At 43.1% G+C, this 27,641-nt stretch overlaps 1 protein-coding gene across 5 annotated transcripts in view; it reads left to right on the top strand.

Annotated features, from left to right (window-relative positions):
- Positions 1-27,641, top strand: part of PIEZO2 (piezo type mechanosensitive ion channel component 2) — a 661,827-nt gene that overhangs the window by 493,252 nt on the left and 140,934 nt on the right. For all 5 annotated transcript variants that reach the window (XM_040432210.1, XM_040432212.1, XM_040432214.1 and 2 more), the window contains exons 31-32: positions 2,613-2,684; positions 9,702-9,805. In XM_040432210.1, coding sequence (XP_040288144.1) covers positions 2,613-2,684; positions 9,702-9,805 — 176 coding nt within the window. The remainder of the gene's footprint in view (positions 1-2,612; positions 2,685-9,701; positions 9,806-27,641) is intronic.

Below are 27,641 nucleotides of genomic sequence, written 5' to 3'. Positions count from 1 at the left end.
TTGCGGGATGAGATGACGGTTTGATTGGCACTATTTTGGGGTGCTTATGACTTTTTGATTGCTTGCTATTACACTTTTTGTGATGTAAGGTGACAAAAAATGGTTTATTTAGCACAGTTTTTATTTTTTATTTTTTACGGTGTTCATCTGAGGGGTTAGGTCATGTGATATGTTTATAGAGCTGGTCGATATGGACGCGACGATACCTAATATGTCTATATGTCTTTTCCCAGCAGCTCGGGGACCGATGGATGAGGTGAGGGAGCGCAAACCTCACATATGCCGCGGTCATCGCTGACCGCGGCATATGAGGGGTTAACCCACCGGCAACGGCGTTATCGCCGATGCTGGTGGATGCAGCAGGGATCCGGCTGTCAGTAACAGCCGGATCTCTGCTGCTGATCGCGGCACCGCATGCGGGGAGGAGGAACGACTGTAGGACGAGAACGCTCGTCCTCTAGCGCTAAGTGCCGGCGATTTAGGACGAGCATTCTCGTCCTGCGTCGTTAAGGGGTTAAAGGGCATATGTCAGCAGATCTGTACCTTTTGAAACTGGCTGACATGTTGCATGTGCGCTTGGCAGCTGAAGACATCTTTGTTGGTCCCATGTTCATACTGTAAGTGCCTGCATAGCTGTGCCACGCTCTCTCTACTTTGACAGGGCCAGGAAGTCTTAACATCATCATGCTTGACCCTGTCAATCAAAGTGTAGAGGGCAGGACAGTTTTCTCAACTACGTGGGCTCATATGAAGATGGGACCAACACACAGATGCCTAAACACACATGCAACAGGTCAACCAGTTTCATAGGTGAAAATCTGCTGACAGATGCCCTTTAACCTTTATACATAAACTTAAAGCAAGAATAATAGAGGAACAGCACAAATACAGTTATAAGAAAGATGCTCCAGAATTGTTATTGCATGAGGAATGCGAGTAGTTACTCGTTAAAACAGACATGTCAGAAGAGATGAAAGGTCCTCTTTAAATGATCACTGTACTTTCACACAACTTTGCACTAACCAATTGTACAGGTAAATATAAGACACTTATCGCATTGTTCCAGAGCTATCAGTTGTTCTCTCCCCTCTGTCCTTTTTAAAACTTTCACTCCAAAATTTGTAAGAAATCTGTCTTGAGGGTGTCTTGAGACCAAGACGGTCTGCTTGCTCACTGAAGTATCAGATAATATCATCCTTTAGAAGTCTATAGAGAGGGGAGGGGGGATAAGGGAGGAAGTGCAGAGAGAAACAGAGAGACAGACACAATGCAGGAATGATTCAGCAGCTAATAGTAAGTGTTAATCTTACCCCCTTGTGCATAATTCACATTTATACTGCTCTGTACTTCTCTATAATGTCCTATATGTTATTCCTCAGTGAGTGACAGGGTGAGAAAGCAGAATCTCCTGTCTCCATGTGTAGTCTATAGGTAGCAGCTAGTTTCTTTTCAGCAGCTCATATAAAACTGAAAATTAGAGATGCAGCCTGCAAAAGAGAAAACTGCTAAAATATCAGATATAAGTCATATAATAGTCAGACACAGTACACTGACTTTTGTATACACATATGTACAGTTTATTCTGAAATGTTATGTGAAAGTTTAGGTACACATTAGGGGGGTCTATCATTTGCAATCGTTTTGGTGTCACTTTTTAGTCTGGTTTTGTGTTTTGGGGTTGCACCACATTCATGAAATGGCGCAGATAAATAATGTATGTGGTACAAGCGCAAAGTGGTGTACGATTTTATTTTGAAAGGTACACCATGGGGCTTGCCTGGCCTAGGTTGCAAATTTTCAGTCACTTTTGTATATGTTGCACATACAGTAGAAAATGCTTCATAATCCAGATATAAATCCAGGACTTCATCATTTGCAAAAACATGCAACAAATATCCACCAGAAAACAGACACAATTGAAATAATAAATGTCCCTCAAAATTTTTATTTGATGTTTTATAAAGGCAGATTTTGTGTTAACATAGCATTTATTTCTATGCAATTGGACTTAAAAATGCTATAATTCCAGCATCTTCACACAAAATAGCCCCATTGATAAAAGTCGATTTATGATTGATTAATATTCTTTTTTTTTATGCTCTTGAAAATCTAAATGTTAAAGCATTGCGGAGTAATGCAAAATTATAATGCTGCTTTCCTGGGCAGATCTATCATGTAGGAACGAGACAGCAGCAGTTTTCCTGATAGCTCCCCAAGATTTCTTGACCCACTAGCAGAACACGCTTGTGATTTACAATGAACAATGAAAGATTTGTAAACCCAGGAGATACAAAATAAAATACAATATGTGTACATAACAGCATTTGAAGTTGAAGAGCCTTGCTAGGAAAGAACTTACCTTGATACCTTGAATAAAATATTGTTTAAGTGCCACATCAATGGAGCTTTTTAAAGGGGTATTCCCATAAATAATATGCCATAAATTATTCTGATCTGCCTATGGATTGAAATCTGCATTAATATAAACAATATGAGTTGTCTGTATTACATACGGCTGTGTTACTTGTGAAATATTTGACCTGTTATTTAAAATGTTGAATATCTAATTAAAATTGTATGCTCAATTAATGTATTAACGTATTTCATTTTAGGAGAAGCAGAAAAAGAGAAAGTCAAGGGCAAAAAAAAGCAGTGGTGGCGTCCTTGGGTTGATCATGCTTCCAGTAGGTTTTCTTGATCACTTACCAAGTTCATGGATTTAGGCCTTGTATCCTTGACCAGAATCATCTTGTTTTAATGCATGGTTTATTCTTTGTGTCTCCACGGAAGGTTAAGGAAATTACAAGTAGGAATGATGGACATCTGCTGAAATAAGTAGATTTGTTATGTGCTAATGTTTGCTTCACACTATGGTCTTGGTCTTAAGAAAGACAATCCAAGACTGTCCTATGGCAGTGTCTGTTAGATGATATTATGCAGAAGCATAGTCGTGAAAAGCTTACAGGCAAGTAAGCTTTATAATTAGCTAATAATTGTGAGTGATGTTTGTAGATTACACTATGTCTGCTTAGCATATAATAGTTGTGTCCAGCCAGTACATAGCTGATGACAAAGCTGGGCACTTTATGCACCGACCCTCTGTTTATGGGTCATAAATAGTATACTGCCAATATACTTATTTTTAAAGAATTACATTTAAGAATTTTATTATCAATTAACCAAGTGCGTGGAGTCACAAACAAACTGTGCCGAGTGAATTACAGTAAACTATTGTGAAAGAGACCAGACTTATTTGTAAATTGTGACTTTGGCCTATATTTTCAGATTCTTCAGAAATGTGTTCATTATTTTCATATTGTCACATTAGGAGGCCTTTATTGTCCCTACATTGTCCAGTTGAAGTAGAGCTTCACCCAATGGCTGGATCTCACCCCGTGGCCTGCTTGAGAAACGAAGGTTGTAAAACATAAAGGGGTTTACAGAACTAATGTATTGATGTCCTATAAATATAACATAAATGTAATATTCGTGGAGCTCTGACTCTGATCAGCTGTATAAAATACACATTTTGCAGTGACTGTGCCTAGTACGGTTGCTTAATGTGGCTTAGTCCCATTCAAATAGAAGGGAATGTGCCGTAATAGCAGGAGCAACCACTCTATATATATGGAGCAGCCCCTGGTAAACAATGAATAAGTTATGGCTCTTGCTGGAGCACATGGCCTCTTCAATCAGCTGATTGTGAGGGTACTGGGATCAGAACCCTACCAATCTGACATTAAAGGGTTTCTATCACTTCGTATGACATATTTAGGTGTCAGACACTAGCGATCCGCTAGTGTCTGCTCTAACAAACCATCCTAATATGATAGGTTTTGGGGCAGCCGTTTTGCTAAAATAACAACTTATATCTATATGCTAATGAGCCTCTAGGTGCTATGGGGGCGTCATTAGCACCTAGAGGCTCCGTCTACCTTCATAAACTGCCGCCGCCCAGCGCGTCCCTCCAGCCCGCCCATCTCCTGCTGAATGCGATCCTCTCCGTGCGCGTCTCTGTTCTGCGCATGCGCAGTGAATGTCTGACCGCTTCCCTGCTCAGACATCTCCACTGCGCCTGTTCCTCGGAGCACTATGATGTCATTGGCGCAGGCGCAGTGGAGATGTCTGAGCAGGGAAGCGGTCAGACATTCATTGCGCATGCGCAGAACAGAGACGCGCACGGAGAGGATCGCATTCAGCAGGAGATGGGCGGGCTGGAGGGACGCGCTGGGCGGCGGCAGTTTAGGAAGGTAGACGGAGCCTCTAGGTGCTAATGACGCCCCCATAGCACCTAGAGGCTCATTAGCATATAGATATAAGTTGTTATTTTAGCAAAACGGCTGCCCCAAAACCTATCATATTAGGATGGTTTGTTAGAACAGACACTAGCGGATCGCTAGTGTCTGACACCTAAATATGTCATACGAAGTGATAGAAACCCTTTAATGGCCTTTCCCATCCATCAATATTATAGTTCCAGAAAAATCCTCTATATTACTGCCTGTGGGCAACCTAAACATTGGGAGAGTCTTAGCTCTTGGGAGTATTTCTTCTTTAATGTCAAAATACTGAAATAAATTGTATTCCTGAGGAACCTGAAAAATAAAGGCCAGCTCATTAAAATTGTCCCCCTTGACTGCGATAGAAACACTACAGAAAACATTGCTACGTATATACAGTACATTGTTGTTTGGCAATCAAGGGTTCTTATTAACTGTGTAGTATAAACATGGCATACAGTATTGCAATTATATATTTTTACAAGGAAAGGTGCATTTATAAACAACATACAATAATAAAAACATGCTACGGCAATGTTTAATGTCATATTTATACTTCACACAGTTTAGAAAACTGAAGAGGTCTCTCTGAAAAGTATTTTTAAGAGCCCTATTCAAGAACTTGCCACACATCAGAACCACTGACTTGATGAATATGACTCTTATTAATATTTGACTGATAGTATAAGTAAACAGCCTCTGCTAACTCTGCAAAGGATATGTATCACTAACACTCATATTTGGGTATAGACTGTTGGGCTTAGTTAATTTGGGCAGCAGTGATTTGGGCTTTGGATATTTGGACACTACTGCTTTAGGTTCATTAAACCTAGATTCTCTAGTTGCTTTACCAGTTTGCATTATCAAATTTCTACCCCTTCAGTTTTTTTTTAATCTAATCTCCATTAACCAAGCTTACACAATGTCTGGTATCACTTTTGGTGTTCTAATGATGGCTGTTATTGCTATTATTGATACAGCAACCTAAAGAATCTGGTGTCCAAATGATCCTGTGCTTCAGTGTCATTGCCCATATGAACTGCTTCCCTCTGCAATCTCTCCCTCACATTTTGCTCTTATTATTACATATTAAAACACCTGAACAGAAAATTGCAGCCTCAGTTACAATATGCTGTAGGAAGTAAGAACTATATTTTATTACACTATGTACGGCTACTTTCACATATGTTTTGAAAAGTTGAACTGGCACTCAAAACAATTGGAAATCACGTGGAAATGGAATGCAAATATTTAAAATGTATTACATCAACATGTATACATTAAATAAAATAAATAAAATGTATAAAAAACATATAGATATGTCTAGGACCAGAGTTGATACAAGAGCGTCGCCTTCAAGGTTCGCTATATCAAAAAGCTGCATCCGTATCCTCCCAATAGGGATGACTCTTTGGATCACAGCTGTTATGGTAAAGCGAAACCCACTTGTGCAGCGTATACACAGCTATATTTCAGATTATAATAATCATTAATAAATGGCCTATGTTGTAGACACATGCAGGTCCCGTACGACATATAGTTTTCACAAGAAAGCAAATATATGCGGCACTTTAGATAATGAATCGCTATGCATGTATAACCATACAGCTTGCAAAGATATGCGGCACCTTACATAGTAAATCGCTGTGCGTGTATAACTATATGGCTCCACATTGAGCAATATTCAGACTGTCCATCTGTTTCGACTCTCTCAGGGGTCTGAGCACACCATGTGTGTAACTCCAATCGTGCTGCGAGTCTGATCCGCCCACATATGCAGGGCTATTACGGTCTCTGTAAAGTCCCAATACAGTTTGTCCAGATTATATCTCTACTCACGGTATGCCTCGTTGGTTCACCTTGTTCGGTATGTGAAGGTTCCTACTGTGGCGTGCCACAGTTCGACGGCTCTCCACTCTAGCGGCGTTGGTTTCAGTTTGTGATTTTGCCGAGATCTCGTCTTGGCTCTCGCGAGAGTCCGCCTCAAACTTTTGCTTACGTGAGTAGGATAAGAAGATATTGCACTTCTTTGAAGGTAAGTTTTTAGCTTTTAGTACATTGCTATGTACAGTCGAGACTGATTGTCACACAGGTATTCCGGCCAGACGCGTTTCGAGATAGCTTATCTCTTCCTCAGTGGGTAACCTACTGAGGAAGAGATAAGCTATCTCGAAACGCGTCTGGTCGGAATACCTGTGTGACAATCAGTCTGGACTGTACATAGCCATGTACTAAAAGCTAAAAACTTACCTTCAAAGAAGTGCAATATCTTCTTATCCTACTCACGTGATCAAAAGTTCGAGGCGGACTCTCCCGAGAGCCAAGACGAGATCCCGGCGAAATCACAAGCTGAAACCAACTCCGCTAGAGCGGAGAGCGGTCGAACTGTGGCACGCCACAGTAGGAACCTTCACATACCGAACAAGGTGAACCAACGAGGCATACCGTGAGTAGAGATATAATCTGGACAAACTGTATTGGGACTTTACAGAGACCATAATAGCCCTGCATATGTGGGTGGATCAGACTCGCAGCACGATTGGAGTTACACACATGGTGTGCTCAGATCCCTGAGAGAGTCGAAACAGATGGACAGTCTGAATATTGCTCAATGTGGAGCCATATAGTTATACACGCACAGCGATTTGCTATCTAAGGTGCCGCATATCTTTGCAAGCCGTATGGTTATACATGCATAGCGATTCATTATCTAAAGTGCCGCATATATTTGCTTTCTTGTGAAAACTATACGTCGTACGGGACCTGCATGTGTCTACAACATAGGCCATTTATTAATGATTATTATAATCTGAAATATAGCTGTGTATACGCCTCCCAAGTGGGTTTCGCTTTACCATAGCAGCTGTGATCCAAAGAGTCATCCCTATTGGGAGAATACGGATGCAGCTTTTTGATATAGCGAACCTTGAAGGCGACGCTCTTGTATCAACTCTGGTCCTAGACATATCTATATGTTTTTTATACATTTTATTTATTTTATTTAATGTATGCATGTTGATGTAATACATTTTAAATATTTGCATTCCATTTCCACGTGATTTCCAATTGTTTTGAGTGCCAGTTCAACTTTTCAAAATTTTTCACAATTCAGAACTGGGGGTGTTTCTCTGAACCTGAGCACCAGTCGTGGTGGACCAGAGTGAGCCATCTGTTTATTGTTTGCAGACTACTTTCACATATGTGTTATGCCTTCCGGTATTGAAATCCGGCAGAGGATTGCCACAGCCTGCTCCACCTAGGCATTTCTTAATGGGGCACATCAGCTACCTTGCTACTGTTGACCAATGTGTTTGTAAGCTGACTATATGGCACTTACTAATATAGTCTCTGTCTATATTCTACACCATTTTCTATACTTCATAAGGTATTCTCCTTTGTTGGTCAAGTGTTTTGTGCTGTCCACACAGAGGTCTTGTCCGTAAAATGGCTGCTGATGGAGAGTCATGTGACCAGGAAAATCACTCAATTTAAATATTGTACACCTGCACTAGTCTCCTAACAGGGTAAGTCCAGATGGCTGGTGCAGTGTATTTCAGTAGAGAAGGCTGAATGCCATCAGCTGCCATTTTATGGACAGGATCTCTATGCAGACAGTGCATAAGATTTGCGTAACAAGGGGGCATGACGTCACAGAATATCAACAATGGCTATATTACTAAGTGACATATAACCATCTTACATACAAATTGGTCAAAAGTAGCTAAAAAGTGGCAAACCTCTTTAATATTAATCTACCCAGTGCCTCCATGAGTATCTTCTACGGAATTGCTCCCAACTGCCCAACTCACTATCTGCCTCCCTGTAACGATACTTGGGCCTTGATACGTCATACTGCTCTGGCACTTCTAAACCTTTGGGTCCCTGTCACAACTTCAGATGAACTACTGTACAGCCTCCACACACCATCTTTCCTACTCGCCTCCTCATGTCAACAGCTAATCATTCTGGTACCTTATATGGTTCCACTGCACCCATCTAGCACCAAATCCTCCCTTTCGCTGCCTCTTATCAGCGTTGTGGTGCAGCATTCCAGAGCCTTAGCACTCACATCTCCATCAGTGCCAGGCTCTTTTTAGACCTACTCTGGCACTACCTCATGCATGCTAATATCTTGTGAACTATCATTCCTGCTGCACAGCTATCTTTGAAGGGCATGGCAATTCTACTGTGGTCTGCATACAGTGCAGTATATACACGTCATTTACATGGCATATACATAACACAATTATAACAGCTACAGCTAAATCTCAATAAACAGAGGCATGCCACCACTCTTTTAAGTAAGGGGGAGGATAACCGTTACACTCTATACTTGCATCTTTTGTTAATTATATCCCTGAATCAGCAGCTTTCAATTTTACTCAAGCCTGCACACAACCACACAGCTTGCTGCTATTCCATATTTTGGGCAGATTCTGCTGGATTAATGGGAAATAATAAGGGCAAAATGTTTATTTCTCACAAATTTCTTTCATTAATTACCTGGGTATTAAGCTTCAAGAGGACCTATCACCACTCCCGACTTGTCTGTTTTAGTAAATAATTGTGTTCCACATGAAATGACAGTTCTGGAACATCTGTTCTTATGACTCTTATGTTGTGACATTCCTCTATTATTGCTGCTAAAAGTTTATGAATAAAGCTACAACTGGTAGGGGGGAGGTGTCCCTGACACTGTCCAATCAAGCTTTCAGTGGCAGACTGTGCAGGGGCACACCCCCAACTCGTAGCACCCACTTATATCTTTATTTAAAGAACTCTAGTAGAACTTATGGAGGAATGACACAGCATAGAGTCATAAAAATAGATGCTCCAGAAATGTTTTTGCATGGGGAAAACAAATACTGTAGTTACTAAAACAGACATGTCAGGAGAACTGACAGGTCCTCTTTAAATCCACACATTACCTTGGTAGTTGTATTTGTACATAGTAATGAAGTGGCTGCTGTTGGATAATGCTCACCATCTTTCATTTTGCCATATTTTAGTTAATTGGGCTTGGTGAAACTATGGTCAATGCAGAAATCAAGGTTCTGCTCAAGGATATAAGACATAGGTTATTTATTATACTTACTAACATGGAGGCGAAAAGGCACTAATCCCACTTTTAATCATTCAGGTCTTCACACTTTCAGCTTAAAGACATATATACTGCATCCTAGTGTATTCATGTTCACCGTTGACAAGTTAATGATTTGTGCCTGGTGAGGGGTTGGATGGTTTAATGAAAGTTTCCACTGTGGTAAAACCAAATGTTGATGTACTTGTGAAAATCTACATTGTACTGTACCTGCTGAGGGAACAGTTTAGTGGTAAGATCTTAGTAACAATGATGATGACGGTGATAGTGAAATATTTTGTACATGTTTTAGAAGTAAGTAACTGCTTTATTTTACTTAGTGGTCAGAAGCGGTGATTATTATTTATTTGAGACGGATAGTGAAGAAGAAGAAGAAGATGAAACTAAGGATGAGGATGAGCTCAGAAGAAAATCTGCTTTCCAGGTAGGGCACAGAGAGATGTCTTGTGCACGGCAGACGCAACGTTTTTCTGTCAAGACAAGCTTGATAAGTTCTATGTTTTATTGCCTTCTATGTGTATAAATACTGCAATGAACACATGGTTTCATTCAGTTTCAATGCTGCTTGCATATAGCATTGACAAAACCCTTTGTTCTGGGAAAGGTGTTTTCCATACATGACTGTCTTCACTTTTACTAGGATGGTCCAGTTCTGAAAAATAAAGTTTTACCCAGAGGTTTATTTTTCAATAGCACACGAAAGAACAAAAGTGAAGAAGCAAATCTTGGCATTGCTTATGGTTGCTTGAAAAACATCTGTTTAAATGAATTGCTCTACTGTACTTACCTGTGACTTGATTCTTTTTCAGCTTATATTATGTATGGTAATATTTTGTATAATAAAATACTGTTTTAAGCAAAAGTGAAATATATAGATGTTGTCCAGTTTTCATTGGTTATTTTTATGTACAAATGTATCTTGTTTTCTTTACTCATATCATTCCATTGATATTATTATTGTTAGGAACAATAGAACATGCACAACCTGATACATTTAGCTGCCACTTTGTTTGAGGACAGCGACTTTAGGATGAAGCTGCTGCATGTCAAAACTGTGTATTTCAGCACAAAATATCAAACCTAACATTAGTTGCATCTAATTACAATAATTAGGATGTTTTTCTTGTATCAGTTTTACAAGAACTACAGTAAATACATCAAGACTATGGTATTGTAAATTCTAACAAAGTAACTGTAATGAGTTGTGGTTATCACTAGTGATGAGCGGCAGGGGAAATATTCGAATTCACGATATTTCGTGAATATTTTGTATAATATTCGTCATATATTTGCGAATTCGAGATTATATTCTTGATTGCAAAAATCGGCAATGTATTATTCGCGTAATGCGCTCGAAATATCGGCTTGGGGTAGGCAACTTTTCTATTGGTTGCTAGGGATGTTGCTAACCTGTTCAAAGCATTTTCATTGGCCCACAAGCTAGAAGAGGGAGGGATGATCACCTGAAATGTACTGTGTTAAAAAAAAAATTAAAAATGAATATTCGCCGTTACGAATATATACCACTATATTCTAAATATTCACGAATTCTCGAAGTGGCGATATTCGCGAAAAAAAATTGCTTTTCGAATATTCGCGCTCAACACTAGTTATCACTGATACTTGACCATGCATGATAGTGTTTAGGAAATTTAACCACAGATAACCTGTCATGGTGTGGTACAGTGTACTGTAATTTATGTTGTCTACTAAATTAGCTGCAGTATTGCCTGGCCACTGACTAACCATGAACTAGCTTGATTCAGGCTTGGTTTGTAACATTATAATGTGCTTTATTTTATAATTACACTATGGTCATTGTATATTCACTGTTTCATACTAATTCCTATTGCTTTGTCCTTCTTTTAGAGAGCTATTGGAAAGTTTGCTTCAGCCATTTTAGCCTTGCCAAAGTCTGTCATTAAACTGCCTAAAACAATTCTTCAGTATTTAATCAGAGCTGCAAAGGTATTCATTAGGAACTTAAATAGTGTGTGCACACAATGTTGTTAGGGGGTAGTGCATTAACAAACTGTACCCCTCAAAAATGCCTCCTCTGCATTTCCTTCTCAGATGTATGGGCAGATGTGTAATCGGTACCGAGAATCTGAATATTGGTCATGTTTAATATTCCAGAAACCCATTTCCAAAACTGCAAATTCCATATACCCCACACAAAATTCTATTTGGTCTCTACGGAAATGCAAATGCAGGCATTGTTTTCTTTCCATGGCATCTTTATTACTGTTAATGAAAGGTAAATCCTAGTGCATGTACCAGTAGAGGTGGAAGTCAGAACAGATTTTCTTCCTTTCATTTTTTTTCTCAGGAAGCTGGTAAGAATAGAATGTATGAATGCTATTTAGTATTAACAGTGATGATTAGGCAATGTTGAACATTGAACATTTTTTTCTCGTCACATATTGTACATCATGACAGTGGTAAAATTTAGTCAAAAAATGTCCTTTTTATTTATAAAAAAATACAAAATTTACCCAAAATTTTGAAAAAAACCCCACTTTTTAAGGACCAGTTCAGATCTGAAGTCACTTTGTGAGGCTTACATAATAGAAACCACTGAAAAATGACCCCATTTTAGTAACTACACCCCTCAAGGTATTCAAAACTAATTTTACAAACTTCCTTAACCGTTTAGGTGTTCTACAAGAATTAATGGAAAATGGATGAATGGAAAATGGAAAATTTCAGAATTTCACTTTTTTGGCAGATTTTCCATTTTAATCAATTTCGTTCCAATAACAAAGCAAGGATTAACAGCCAAACAAAACTTAATATTTATTGTCCTGATTCTGTAGTTTACAGAAACACCCCATATGTAGTCGTAAACTGCTGTATGGGCACACGGCAGGGAGCAGAAGGAAAGGAAAGCTGCCATGTCACATTTAAAGACCCCCTGATGCACCCCAAGAGTAGACACTTTAAAAAAATGACCCCATTGTAGAAACTACGGAATAAGGTGGCAGTTTTGTTGGTACTATTTTAGGGTACATATGATTTTTGGTTGCTCTATATTACACTTTTTGTGAGGCAAGATAACAAAAAATAGCTATTTTGGCACCGTTTTTATTTTTTCATGTTCATCTGACAGGTTAGATCATGTGGTATTTTTATAGAGCATGTTGTTACGGACGCGACAGTACTAAATGTGACTACTTTTTGGTTGTTTGTTTCAGTTTTACATGAAGCATTTTAGAAAAAAAAGATTTTTTAGTGTCTCCATATTCTGAAAGCCATATTTATTTTTATTTATTTTTGGGAGACTGTCTTATGTAGGGGCTCCTTTTTTTCGGTTTGAGATAGCGGTTTAATTGATACTATTTTAGGGGGTGTTCACCTGAGGGATTAGTTCATGTGATATTTTTATAGAGCAGATCGTTATGGACATGTCAATACATAATATGTATACTTTTTTTATTTATGTAAGTTTTACACAATGATATCATTTTTTAAACAAAAAAAAATCATGTTTTAGTGTCTCCATAGTCTGAGAGCCATAGTTTTTTCCAGTTTTTGGATGATTGTCTTAGGTAGGGTATCATTTTTGCGGGATGAGATGATGGTTTGATTGGTACTATTTTAGGGTGCATATGACTTTTTGATCGCTTTCTATTACACTTTTTGTGATGTAAGGTGACAAAAAATGGCTTTTTTGACACCGTTTTTATTTTATCTTTTTTATGTTCACCTGAGGGGTTAGGTCATGTAGTATTTTTATATAGCAGGTTGTTACGAACGCGGTGATACCTAATATGTTGACTTTTTTATTTATTTTTTACATTTAACACAATAATAGCATTTTTGAAACAAATAAAATCATGTTTTAGTGTCTCCATAGTCTAAGAGCCATAGTTGTTTTTTATTTTTTAAGCAATTGTCTTAGGTAGGGGCTTATTTTTAGCAGGATGAGGTGACGGTTAGACTGGTACTATTTTGGGGGGCATATGCCTTTTTGATCGCTTGGTGTTGCACTTTTATTGATGTAAGGTGACAAAAAAATGTTTTTTTAGCACAGTTTTTATTTTATTTTTTTGATGGTGTTCACCTGAGGGTTTAGGTCATGTGATAATTTTATAGAGCCGGTCGATACAGACGCGTTGAAGCCGAATATGTCTACTTTTCTTTTTTTCCCTATTTTTGACAATTTTTTTTTTTTACTTTATTTTGAGAAAAGGACGCTTTTATTTATTTGAAACTTAAAAAAAAAATATACTTTATTTTAACTTTTTTTCACTTTATTTTTTGTCCCAATTTGGGACTTCAACTTTTGGGGTTTGATCCCTTTTACAATGCATCACAATACTTCTGTATTGTAATACATTGGCTGTAAGTGTATTACAGACTGTAATACACATACAGCCTGCTTGCCTGTGAGATCCAGGTGGCTGGATCTCACAGGCCCTCCCGGAGGGCAGCCATGATGCATAAGGAAGGCATCGGGATTAGAGTTGAGCGAACCCGAACTATAAAGTTCGGGTTCGTACCGAACTTTAGGGTTTTCGGCACCCGAACCCGAACATTTACGTAAAAGTTCGGGTTTGGTGTTCGGCGATTTTTATAGCGCTTTTTGAAAGGCTGCAAAGCAGCCAATTAACAAGCGTCATACTACTTGCCCCAAAAGGCCATTACAGCCATGCCTACAATTGGCATGGCTGTGATTGGCCAACTGCAGCATGTAACCCAGCCTCTATTTAAGCTGGAGTCACGTAGCGCCGCCCGTCACTCTGCTCGGATTAGTGTAGGGAGAGGCTGCAGCTGCTGTGGGGGAGAGATCAGGGAGAAATCTTATCAAGAACTGGTTTATGTACTCAGCGATCTACAGAAAAAATGTTTTGTGGGTGCAGTGCACAATTTTTTTAAGCCTGCCCTGAGCCAACTACTGCTGAAAACAAACTTTTTTTTCTTCAGTTAGTCAATATCAATACATGATCGGCAGCCATTTTATGCAACGATAGTGCACCAGCATAGGCTATCTGCAAGTCCAGAAATACAGCTTTGGCATACTGGGGTGAAAAAAAACTCTAATATACTGCACATCTTGGATTAGACAAGCATACGTGACTGTCACATTTAGGCCATAAATACGGCTTTGGCATACTGGGGTGAAAAAAGCCTCTCATATACTGCACAACTGGGATTACACGTGCATAAATCACTGTCACATTTAGGACAGAAATATAGCTTTTTGGTTAGGGTGAAAAAACCCTCTAATATACTGCACATCTGGGATTAGACGTGCATAAGTGACTGTCACATTTAGGCCATAAATACGGCTTTGGCATACTGGGGTGAAAAAAGCCTCTCATATACTGCACAACTGGGATTACACGTGCATAAGTCACTGTCACATTTAGGACAGAAATACAGCTTTTTGGTTAGGGTGAAAAAACCCTCTAATATACTGCACATCTGGGATTAGACAAGCATAAGTGACTGTCACATTTAGGACAGAAATACAGCTTTTTGGTTAGGGTGAAAAAACCCTCTAATATACTGCACATCTGGAATTACACGTGCATAAGTGACTGTCACATTTAGGCCATAAATACGGCTTTGGCATACTGGGGTGAAAAAAGCCTCTCATATACTGCACATCTGGGATTACACATGCATAAGTCACTGTCACATTTAGGACAGAAATACAGCTTTTTGGTTAGGGTGAAAAAACCCTCTAATATACTGCACATCTGGGATTAGACAAGCATAAGTGACTGTCACATTTAGGACAGAAATACATCTTTTTGGTTAGGGTGAAAAAAAAACTCTAATATACTGCACATCTGTGATTACACGTGCATAAGTCACTGTCACATTTAGTCCATAAATACGGCTTTGGCATACTGGGGTGAAAAAACCCTCTAATATACTGCACATCTGGGATTATACTTGCATAAGTCACTGTCACATTTAGGACAGAAATACAGCTTTTTGGTTAGGGTGAAAAAACCCTCTAATATACTGCACATCTGGGATTACACGTGCATAAGTCACTGTCACATTTAGGACAGAAATACAGCTTTTTGGTTAGGGTGAAAAAACCCTCTAATATACTGCACATCTGTGATTACACGTGCATAAGTCACTGTCACATTTAGGCCATAAATACGGCTTTGGCATACTGGGGTGAAAAAAGCCTCTCATATACTGCACATCTGGGATTACACGTGCATAAGTCACTGTCACATTTAGGACAGAAATACAGCTTTTTGGTTAGGGTGAAAAAACCCTCTAATATACTGCACATCTGTGATTACACGTGCATAAGTCACTGTCACATTTAGGCCATAAATACGGCTTTGGCATACTGGGGTGAAAAAAGCCTCTCATATACTGCACATCTGGGATTACACGTGCATAAGTCACTGTCACATTTAGGACAGAAATACAGCTTTTTGGTTAGGGTGAAAAAACCCTCTAATATACTGCACATCTGGGATTACACGTGCATAAGTGACTGTCACATTTAGGCCATAAATACGACTTTGGCATACTGGGGTGAAAAAATCCTCTAATATACTGCACATCTGGGATTACACGTGCATAAATCACTGTCACATTTAGAAAAGAAATACAGATTTTTGGTTAGGGTGAAAAACCCTTCTAATATACTGCACATCTGGGATTACACGTGCATAAGTGACTGTCACATTTAGGCCATAAATACGGCTTTGGCATACTGGGGTGAAAAAAGCCTCTCATATACTGCACATCTGGGATTACACATGCATAAGTCACTGTCACATTTAGGACAGAAATACAGCTTTTTGGTTAGGGTGAAAAAACCCTCTAATATACTGCACATCTGGGATTACACGTGCATAAGTGACTGTCACATTTAGGCCATAAATACGACTTTGGCATACTGGGGTGAAAATAGCCTCTCATATACTGCACATCTGGAATTACACGTGCATAAGTGACTGTCACATTTAGGACAGAAATACATCTTTTTGGTTAGGGTGAAAAATCCCTCTAATATACTGCACATCTGGGATTACATGTGCATAAGTCACTGTCACATTTAGGACAGAAATACAGATTTTTGGTTAGGGTGAAAAAACCCTCTAATGTACTGCACATCTGGGATTACACGTGCATAAGTGACTGTCACATTTAGGCCATAAATACGGCTTTGGCATACTGGGGTGAAAAAAGCCTCTCATACTGCACATCTGGGATTACACGTGCATAAGTCACTGTCACATTTAGAACAGAAATACAGCTTTTTGGTTAGGGTGAAAAAAGCCTCTCATATACTGCACATCTGGGATTACACGTGCATAAGTGACTGTCACATTTAGAACAGAAATACAGCTTTTTGGTTAGGGTGAAAAAACCCTCTAATATACTGCACATCTGGGATTACACGTGCATAAGTGACTGTCACATTTAGGCCATAAATACGACTTTGGCATACTGGGGTGAAAAAAGCCTCTCATATACTGCACATCTGGAATTACACGTGCATAAGTGACTGTCACATTTAGGACAGAAATACAGCTTTTTTGTTAGGGTGAAAAATCCCTCTAATATACTGCACATCTGGGATTACACGTGCATAAGTCACTGTCACATTTAGGACAGAAATACAGCTTTTTGGTTAGGGTGAAAAAACCCTCTAATGTACTGCACATCTGGGATTACACGTGCATAAGTGACTGTCACATTTAGGCCATAAATACGGCTTTGGCATACTGGGGTGAAAAAACCCTCTAATATACTGCACATCTGTGCATAAGTCACTGTCACATTTAGGCCATAAATACGGCTTTGGCATACTGGGGTGAAAAAACCCTCTAATATACTGCACATCTTGGATTACACGTGCATAAGTCACTGTCACATTTAGGACAGAAATACAGCTTTTTGGTTAGGGTGAAAAAACCCTCTAATATACTGCACATCTGGGATTACACGTGCATAAATCACTGTCACATTAAGGACAGAAATACAGCTTTTTGGTTAGGGTGAAAAAACCCTCTAATATACTGCACATCTGGGATTACATGTGCATAAGTCACTGTCATGTTTAGGACAGAAATACAGCTTTTTGGTTAGGGTGAAAAAACCCTCTAATATACTGCACATCTGGGATTACACGTGCATAAGTCACTGTCACATTTAGGACAGAAATACAGCTTTTTGGTTGGGGTGAAAAAACCCTCTAATGTTCTGCACATCTGTGATTACACGTGCATAAGTCACTGTCACATTTAGGCCATAAATACAGCTTTGGCATACTGGGGTGAAAAAACCGTCTAATATACTGCACATCTGGGATTAGACAAGCATCAGTGACTGTCACATTTAGGTCAGAAATACGGTTTTTTGGTTACTGGGGTGAAAAAACCCTCTGATATACTGCACATCTGGGATAAGACGTGCATAAGTGAGTGTCACATTTAGGCCACAAATACCGCTGTCATATAGAGGAAAAAAAAAAATAGAGTGCAATACCCTACATCAGGGTTTATATTGGCGGTTAAATATTTTTAACATACTTAACCACTTTTTACTTTGCTTTGTGAACGCTAACTATGAGGCAAACATCTAATAAGGGACGCAGTCATGGTCGTGGTGGTGGTGTTGGTGGAGCCTCTGGTGCAGGTAGAGGACGTGGCCGTTCTGCCACAGCTACATGTCCTACTGAACCTACTACCTCAGGTCCCAGTAGCCGCCAGAATCTACAGCAATATTTGGTCGGGCCTAATGCCGTTCTAAAGATGGTAAGGCCTGATCAAGTACAGGCGCTAGTCAATTGGGATGCCGACAGTGGATCCAGCACGTTCACATTATCTCCCACCCAGTCTTCTTCAGAAAGCGCACAGGTGGAGCCTGAAACCCATGCCCATCAGTCTGTCACATCACCCCCGTGCATTTCGGGGAACCTGTCTAAGCCTCAAGTCATGCAGCAGTCTCTTATGCTGTTTGAAGACTCTGCTGGCAGGGATTCCCAAGGGCATCCACCTAGCCCTTCCCCAGGGGTGGAAGACATAGAATGCACTGACGCACAACCACTTATGTTTCCTGATGAGGACATGGGAATACCACCTCAGCACGTCTCTGATGATGACGATACACAGGTGCCAACTGCTGCGTCTTTCTGCAGTGTGCAGACCGAAAAGGAGGTCAGGGAGCAAGACTGGGTGGAAGACGATGCAGGGGACGATGAGGTCCTAGACCCCACATGGAATGAAGGTCGTGCCACTGACTTTCAGAGTTCGGAGGAAGAGGCAGTGGTGAGACCGAGCCAACAGCGTAGCAAAAGCGGGAGCAGGGTGCAAAAGCAGAGCAGCCGTCGCCAAAACAGTTTGCCTGCTACTGGCCACCGTCAACAGGGACCGAGCACACCAAAGGCAGCTTCAAGGAGTTCCCTGGCATGGCACTTCTTCACACAATGTGCTGACGACAAGACCCGAGTGGTTTGCACGCTGTGCCATCAGAGCCTGAAGCGAGGCATTAACGTTCTGAACCTTAGCACAACCTGCATGACCAGGCATCTACATGTGAGACACGGGCTGCAGTGGAGTAAGCACCTTCAAAACCAAGAAAGGGCTCAGGCCCCTCCTGCTCCGTCTTCTGCTGCTGCCTCGGCCTCTTCCTCCGCCTCTGGAGGAATGTTGGCACCTGCCGCCCAGCAAACAGAGGATGTGCCACCAACAACACCACGTCCGTCACCAAGCATCTCCACCATGTCACACGGAAGCGTTCAGCTCTCCATCTCACAAACCTTTGAGAGAAAGCGTAAATTCCCACCTAGCCACCCTTGATCCCTGGCCCTGAATTCCAGCATTTCTAAACTACTGGCCTTTGAAATGCTGTCATTCAGGCTGGTGGAGAAGGACAGCTTCAAACAGCGCATGTCGCTTGCTGTCCCACAGTACGTCGTTCCCAGCCGCCACTACTTTTCCAGGAGAGCCGTGCCCTCCCTGCACAACCAAGTATCGGATAAAATCAAGTGTGCACTGTGCAACACCATCTGTGGCAAGGTCCACCTAACCACAGATACGTGGACCAGTAAGCACGGCCAAGGACGCTATATCTCCCTAACTGCACACTGGGTAAATGTAGTGGTGTCTGGGCCCCAGGCGGAGAGCTGTTTGGCGCACGTCCTTCGGATCCAAGGATCGCAGGGCATCATTCTTTGCCTCCTGTTGCCTCCTCTTCCTACTTGGCTTCCTCCTCCTCTTCTACCACCTCCTCATCCGGTCAGCGAAAGACCTTCACCACCAACTTCAGCATAGCCAGGGGTAAACGTCAGCAGGCCGATCTGAAACTGATGTGTTTGGGGGACAGGCCCCACACACCGCAGGAGTTGTGGCGGAGAATAGAACAACAGACCGACGAGTGGTTGCTGCCAGTGAGCCTCAAGCCCGGCCTGGTGGTGTGCGATAATGGGCGAAATCTCGTTGCAGCTCTAGGACTAGCCGGTTTGACACACATCCCTTGCCTGGCGCATGTGCTGAATTTGGTGGTGCACAAATTCATTCACAACTACCCCGACATGTCAGAGCTGCTGCATAAAGTGCGGGCCATCGGTGCGCGCTTCCGGCGTTCTCATCCTGCCGCCGCTTGGCTGTCTACTCTACAGCGTTACTTCGGCCTTCCCGCTCACCGCCTCATATGCGACGTGCCCACCAGGTGGAACTCCACCTTGCACATGCTGGAGAGTCTGTGCGAGCAGCAGCAGGCCATAGTGGAGTTTCAGCTGCAGCACGCACGGGTGAGTGGCACTGCGGAACAGCACCACTTCACCACCAATGACTGGGCCTCCATGCGAGACCTGTGTGCCCTGTTGCGCTGTTTCGAGTACTCCACCAACATGGCCAGTGGCGATGACGCCGTTATCAGCGTTACAATACCACTTCTATGTCTCTTTGCGAAAACACTTAGGGCGATGATGGAAGAGGATATGGCCCAGGACAAGGAGGAGGAAGAGGGGTCATCTCTAACACTTTCAGGCCAGTCTTTTAGAAGTGGCTCAGAAAGCGGATTTTTGCAACAGCAGAGGCCAGGTACAAATTTGGCCAGCCAGGACCCTCTACTGGAGGATGAGGAGGAGGAGGAGGGTGGAGATGAAGCATGTTCACAGCAGGGTGGCATCTAACGCAGCTCGGGCCCATCACTTGTGCGTGGCTGGGGGAATACGGAGGACGCAGACGATACGCCTCCCACAGAGGACAGCTTGTCCTTACCTCTGGGCTGCCTGGCACACATGAGCGACTACATGCTGCAGTGCCTGCGCAACGACTACAGAGTTGCCCACATTTTAACGTTTGCTGACTACTGGGTGGCCACCCTGCTGGATCCCCGTTACAAAGACAATGTGCCGTCCTTAATTCCCTCACTGAAGCGTGATCGGAAGATGCGCGACTACAGGCGCACGCTGGTAGACGCGCTCCTGAGAGCATTCCTGACTGACGCCGGGGGACAAGTGGAAGCACAAGGCGAAGGCAGGGGGGAGGAAGAGGTCGCCAACGCAGCTGTGTCAGCGCCAGCACCTCAGAAGGCAGGGTTAGCATGGCCGACTTGTGGAAAAGCTTTGTCACCTCGCCGCAACAACCGGCCCCAACTGCTGATATGGAGCGTGTTAGCAAGAGGCAGCATTTGAACAACATGGTGGAACAGTATCTGTGCACACGACTACACGTACTGACTGATGGTTCTGCCCCATTCAACTTCTGGGTCTCCAAATTGTCCACATGGCCAGAGCTTGCCCTGTATGCCTTGGAGGTGCTGGCCTGCCCTGCAGCCAGTGTACTCTCTGAACGTGTATTTAGCACGGCAGGAAGCGTCATTACAGACAGACGCAGCCGCCTGTCCACAGCCAACGTGGACAAGCTCACGTTCTTTAAAATTAACCAGGCTTGGATCCCACAAGACTTGTCTGTACCTTGTGCAGAATAGACATTTATACCACCATCAAACATACATTCTTGTACTCAAGTCAAGTGCAATGATTCTTTTTTATTTTTTTTTATTTGTGCAAATATTTTGGGGGCTACCTACCCCAATAAAAAAAAAATAAAAAAACATTGTTGGCTACCCGTTCCTCCTCCATTGCTGCCTCCACCTACAACACCACATTCACCGCCTCCGACTCCATATCCACCTCTTTCTCTAATTTGCTGGTTAATAATTTGTAATTTTTTGTTATTTTTTTTCATTTTAAGTTATTTCCCTATCCACATTTGTTTGCAGAGCAGTTGCCATGCTCTTAAGCACATTTTACTGCCTTTTACATCCCTCTAGCCCAGTGATGGTGAACCTTTTAGAGACTGAGTGCCCAAACTGCAACCCTACCACACACTTATTTATCGCAAAGTGCCAAAACTGCAATGGCAATGAATACCAATATAGTATGTCTTCAATGTAATTTATCTATAATAACCTGCCTACATTCAATGCGCTGCCTGTGCCATTCATAGTGTGCCCTGCGCTGATGAATAGCAGGAAAAGTCTAAGGCATATTGGTACACCATAGACTTTTCCCAGGGCGCGGGTGCCCACAGAGAGGGCTCTGAGTGCTACCTCTGGCACCCGTGCCATAGGTTCGCCACCACTGCTCTAGCCTTTTCAAGGACTATTTTAGAGCCATTTTAATAAAGAAAAAGTGCCAATTTTAGTGCCCTAAATTGAAAAAGTTATTATTTTTAATTGTCGGGTGACATTTTACCATTTTTGGCGTATACAAACTCCTGCTGTGCCTGGGTGACAGGGGCCTAAATCTCTCAAAATCCTCTGTTGTACTGCTGGTTGACATGAACCCCCTTTTGCCGTGAATGAACCCCTGCTCTGCATTGCTGACAGGGGCCTAAATCTCTCAAAATCCTCTGTTGTATTGCTGGGTGACATGAACCCCCTTTTGCCGTGAATGAATCCCTGCTCTGCATTGCTGACAGGGGCCTAAATCTCTCAAAATCCTCTGTTCTATTGCTGGGTGACATGAACCCCCTTTTGCCGTGAATGAACCCCTCCTCTGCATTGCTGACAGGGGCCTAAATCTCTCAAAATCCTCTGTTGTATTGCTGGGTGACATGAACCCCTGTGAATGAACCCCTGCTCTGCATTGCAGACAGGGGCCTAAATCTCTCAAAATCCTCTGTTCTATTGCTGGGTGGCATGAACCCCCTTTTGCCGTGAATGAACCCCTCCTCTGCATTGCTGACAGGGGCCTAAATCTCTCAAAATCCTCTGTTCTATTGCTGGGTGACATGATCCCCCTTTTGTCGTGAATGAACCGCTGCTGTGCCTGGCTGACAGGGGCCTAAATCTCTCAAAATCCTCTGTTGTATTGCTGGGTGACATGAACCCCCTTTTGCCGTGAATGAACCCCTGCTCTGCATTGCTGACAGGGGCCTAAATCTTTCAAAATCCTCTGTTCTATTGCTGGGTGACATGAACCCCCTTTTGCCGTGAATGAACCCCTGCTCTGCATTGCTAACAGGGGCCTAAATCTCTCAAAATTCTCTGTTGTATTTCTGGGTGACATGATCCCCCTTTTGCCGTGAATGAACCCCTGCTGTGCCTGGGTGACAAGGGCCTAAATCTCTCAAAATCCTCTGTTGTATTGCTGGGTGACATGAACCCCCTTTTGCCGTGAATGAAACCCTGCTCTGCATTGCTGACAGGGGCCTAAATCTCTCAAAATCCTCTGTTCTATTGCTGGGTGACATGAACCCCCTTTTGCCGTGAATAAACCCCTGCTCTGCATTGCTGACAGGGGCCTAAATCTCTCAACATCCTCTGTTGTATTGCTTGGTGACATGATCCCCTTTTTGCAGTGAATGAACCCCTGCTGTGCCTGGGTGACAGGGGCCTAAATCTCTCAAAATCCTCTGTTGTATTGCTGGGTGACATGAACCCCCTTTTGCCGTAAATGAAACCCTGCTCTGCATTGCTGACAGGGGCCTAAATCTCTCAAAATCCTCTGTTGTATTGCTGAGAGAACTGAACCCCCTTTTGCCGTGAATGAACTCCTGCTCTGCATTGCTGACAGGGGCCTAAATCTCTCAAAATCCTCTGTTGTATTGCTGGGTGACATGATCCCCCTTTTGCCGTGAATGAACCCCTGCTCTGCATTGCTGACAGGGGCCTAAATCTCTCAAAATCCTCAGTTGTATTGCTGGGTGACATGAACCCCCTTTTTCCCGTGAATGAACCCCTGCTCTGCATTGCTGACAGGGGCCTAAATCTCTCAAAATCCTCTGTTGTATTGCTGGGTGACATGAACCCACTTTTGCCGTGAATGAACCCCTGCTCTGCATTGCTGACAGGGGCCTAAATCTCTCAAATTCCTCTGTTCTATTGCTGGGTGACATGAACCCTCTTTTGCCGTGAATGAACTCCTGCTCTGCATTGCTGACAGGGGCCTAAATCTCTCAAAATCCTCTGTTGTATTGCTGGGTGACATGAACCCCCTTTTGCCGTGAATGAACCCCTGCTCTGCATTGCTGACAGGGGCCTAAATCTCTCAAAATCCTCTGTTGTATTGCTGGGTGACATGAACCCACTTTTGCCGTGAATGAACCCCTGCTCTGCATTGCTGACAGGGGCATAAATCTCTCAAATTCCTCTGTTCTATTGCTGGGTGACATGAACCCTCTTTTGCCGTGAATGAACACCTGCTCTGCATTGCTGACAGGGGCCTAAATCTCTCAAAATCCTCTGTTGTATTGCTGGGTGACATGAACCCCCTTTTGCCGTGAATGAACCCCTGCTCTGCATTGCTGACGGGCCTAAATCTCTCAAAATCCTCAGTTGTATTGCTGGGTGACATGAACCCCCTTTTGCCGTGAATGAACCCCTGCTCTGCATTGCTGACAGGGGCCTAAATCTCTCAAAATCCTCAGTTGTATTGCTGGGTGACATGAACCCCCTTTTGCCGTGAATGAACCCCTGCTCTGCATTGCTGACAGGGGCCTGAATCTCTCAAAATCCTCTGTTGTATTGCTGGGTGACATGAACCCACTTTTGCCGTGAATGAACCCCTGCTCTGCATTGCTGACAGGGGCATAAATCTCTCAAATTCCTCTGTTCTATTGCTGGGTGACATGAACCCTCTTTTGCCGTGAATGAACACCTGCTCTGCATTGCTGACAGGGGCCTAAATCTCTCAAAATCCTCTGTTGTATTGCTGGGTGACATGAACCCCCTTTTGCCGTGAATGAACCCCTGCTCTGCATTGCTGACAGGGGCCTAAATCTCTCAAAATCCTCTGTTCTATTGCTGGGTGGCATGAACCCCCTTTTGCCGTGAATGAACCCCTGCTCTGCATTGCTGACAGGGGCCTAAATCTCTCAAAATCCTCTGTTGTATTGCTGGGTGACATGATCCCCCTTTTGCCGTGAATGAACCCCTGCTCTGCATTGCTGACAGGGGCCTAAATCTCTCAAAATCCTCAGTTGTATTGCTGGGTGACATGAACCCCCTTTTGCCGTGAATGAACCCCTGCTCTGCATTGCTGACAGGGGCCTAAATCTCTCAAAATCCTCTGTTGTATTGCTGGGTGACATGAACCCACTTTTGCCGTGAATGAACCCCTGCTCTGCATTGCTGACAGGGGCATAAATCTCTCAAATTCCTCTGTTCTATTGCTGGGTGACATGAACCCTCTTTTGCCGTGAATGAACCCCTGCTCTGCATTGCTGACAGGGGCCTAAATCTCTCAAAATCCTCTGTTGTATTGCTGGGTGACATGAACCCCCTTTTGCCGTGAATGAACCCCTGCTCTGCATTGCTGACAGGGGCCTAAATCTCTCAAAATCCTATGTTCTATTGCTGGGTGACATGAACCCTCTTTTGCCGTGAATGAACTCCTGCTCTGCATTGCTGACAGGGGCCTAAATCTCTCAAAATCCTATGTTGTATTGCTGGGTGACATGATCCCCCTTTTGCCGTGAATGAACCCCTGCTCTGCATTGCTGACAGGGGCCTAAATCTCTCAAAATCCTCAGTTGTATTGCTGGGTGACATGAACCCCCTTTTGCCGTGAATGAACCCCTGCTCTGCATTGCTGACAGGGGCCTAAATCTCTCAAAATCCTCTGTTGTATTGCTGGGTGACATGAACCCCCTTTTGCCGTGAATGAACCCCTGCTCTGCATTGCTGACAGGGGCATAAATCTCTCAAATTCCTCTGTTCTATTGCTGGGTGACATGAACCCTCTTTTGCCGTGAATGAACACCTGCTCTGCATTGCTGACAGGGGCCTAAATCTCTCAAAATCCTCTGTTGTATTGCTGGGTGACATGAACCCCCTTTTGCCGTGAATGAACCCCTGCTCTGCATTGCTGACAGGGGCCTAAATCTCTCAAAATCCTCTGTTCTATTGCTGGGTGACATGAACCCCCTTTTGCCGTGAATGAACCCCTGCTCTGCATTGCTGACAGGGGCCTAAATCTCTCAAAATCCTCAGTTGTATTGCTGGGTGACATGAACCCCCTTTTGCCGTGAATGAACCCCTGCTCTGCATTGCTGACAGGGGCCTAAATCTCTCAAAATCCTCTGTTGTATTGCTGGGTGACATGAACCCACTTTTGCCGTGAATGAACCCCTGCTCTGCATTGCTGACAGGGGCATAAATCTCTCAAATTCATCTGTTCTATTGCTGGGTGACATGAACCCTCTTTTGCCGTGAATGAACACCTGCTCTGCATTGCTGACAGGGGCCTAAATCTCTCAAAATCCTCTGTTGTATTGCTGGGTGACATGAACCCCCTTTTGCCGTGAATGAACCCCTGCTCTGCATTGCTGACAGGGGCCTAAATCTCTCAAAATCCTCTGTTCTATTGCTGGGTGGCATGAACCCCCTTTTGCCGTGAATGAACCCCTGCTCTGCATTGCTGACAGGGGCCTAAATCTTTCAAAATCCTCTGTTGTATTGCTGGGTGACATGAACCCCCTTTTGCCATGAATGAACCCCTGCTCTGCATTGCTGACAGGGGCCTAAATCTCTCAAAATCCTCTGTTCTATTGCTGGGTGACATGAACCCCCTTTTGCCGTGAATGAACCCCTGCTCTGCATTGCTGACAGGGGCCTAAATCTTTCAAAATCCTCTGTTGTATTGCTGGGTGACATGAACCCCATTTTGCCGTGAATGAACCCCTGCTCTGCATTGCTGACAGGGGCCTAAATCTCTCAAAATCCTCTGTTCTATTGCTGGGTGGCATGAACCCCCTTTTGCCGTGAATGAACCCCTGCTCTGCATTTCTGACAGGGGCCTAAATCTTTTAAAATCCTCTATTGTATTGCTGGGTGACATGAACCCCCTTTTGCCGTGAATGAACCCCTGCTCTGCATTTCTGACAGGGGCCTAAATCTCTCAAAATCCTCTGTTGTATTGCTGGGTGACATGATCCCCCTTTTGCCGTGAATGAACCCCTGCTCTGCATTGCTGACAGGGGCCTAAATCTCTCAAAATCCTCAGTTGTATTGCTGGGTGACATGAACCCCCTTTTGCCGTGAATGAACCCCTGCTCTGCATTGCTGACAGGGGCCTAAATCTCTCAAAATCCTCTGTTGTATTGCTGGGTGACATGAACCCACTTTTGCCGTGAATGAACCCCTGCTCTGCATTGCTGACAGGGGCATAAATCTCTCAAATTCCTCTGTTCTATTGCTGGGTGACATGAACCCTCTTTTGCCGTGAATGAACACCTGCTCTGCATTGCTGACAGGGGCCTAAATCTCTCAAAATCCTCTGTTGTATTGCTGGGTGACATGAACCCCCTTTTGCCATGAATGAACCCCTGCTCTGCATTGCTGACAGGGGCCTAAATCTCTCAAAATCCTCTGTTCTATTGCTGGGTGACATGAACCCCCTTTTGCCGTGAATAAACCCCTGCTCTGCATTGCTGACAGGGGCCTAAATCTTTCAAAATCCTCTGTTGTATTGCTGGGTGACATGAACCCCATTTTGCCGTGAATGAACCCCTGCTCTGCATTGCTGACAGGGGCCTAAATCTCTCAAAATCCTCTGTTCTATTGCTGGGTGGCATGAACCCCCTTTTGCCGTGAATGAACCCCTGCTCTGCATTTCTGACAGGGGCCTAAATCTTTTAAAATCCTCTATTGTATTGCTGGGTGACATGAACCCCCTTTTGCCGTGAATGAACCCCTGCTCTGCATTTCTGACAGGGGCCTAAATCTCTCAAAATCCTCTGTTGTATTGCTGGGTGACATAAACCCCCTTTTGCCGTGAATGAACCCCTGCTCTGCATTGCTGACAGGGGCCTAAATCT

The sequence above is a fragment of the Bufo bufo genome, chromosome 5 (assembly GCF_905171765.1).
Source record: "Bufo bufo chromosome 5, aBufBuf1.1, whole genome shotgun sequence".
Taxonomy (NCBI): domain Eukaryota; kingdom Metazoa; phylum Chordata; class Amphibia; order Anura; family Bufonidae; genus Bufo; species Bufo bufo.
The sequence above is the reverse complement of the archived record's forward strand: the minus strand, read 5'-3'. Positions and strand labels throughout refer to the sequence as shown.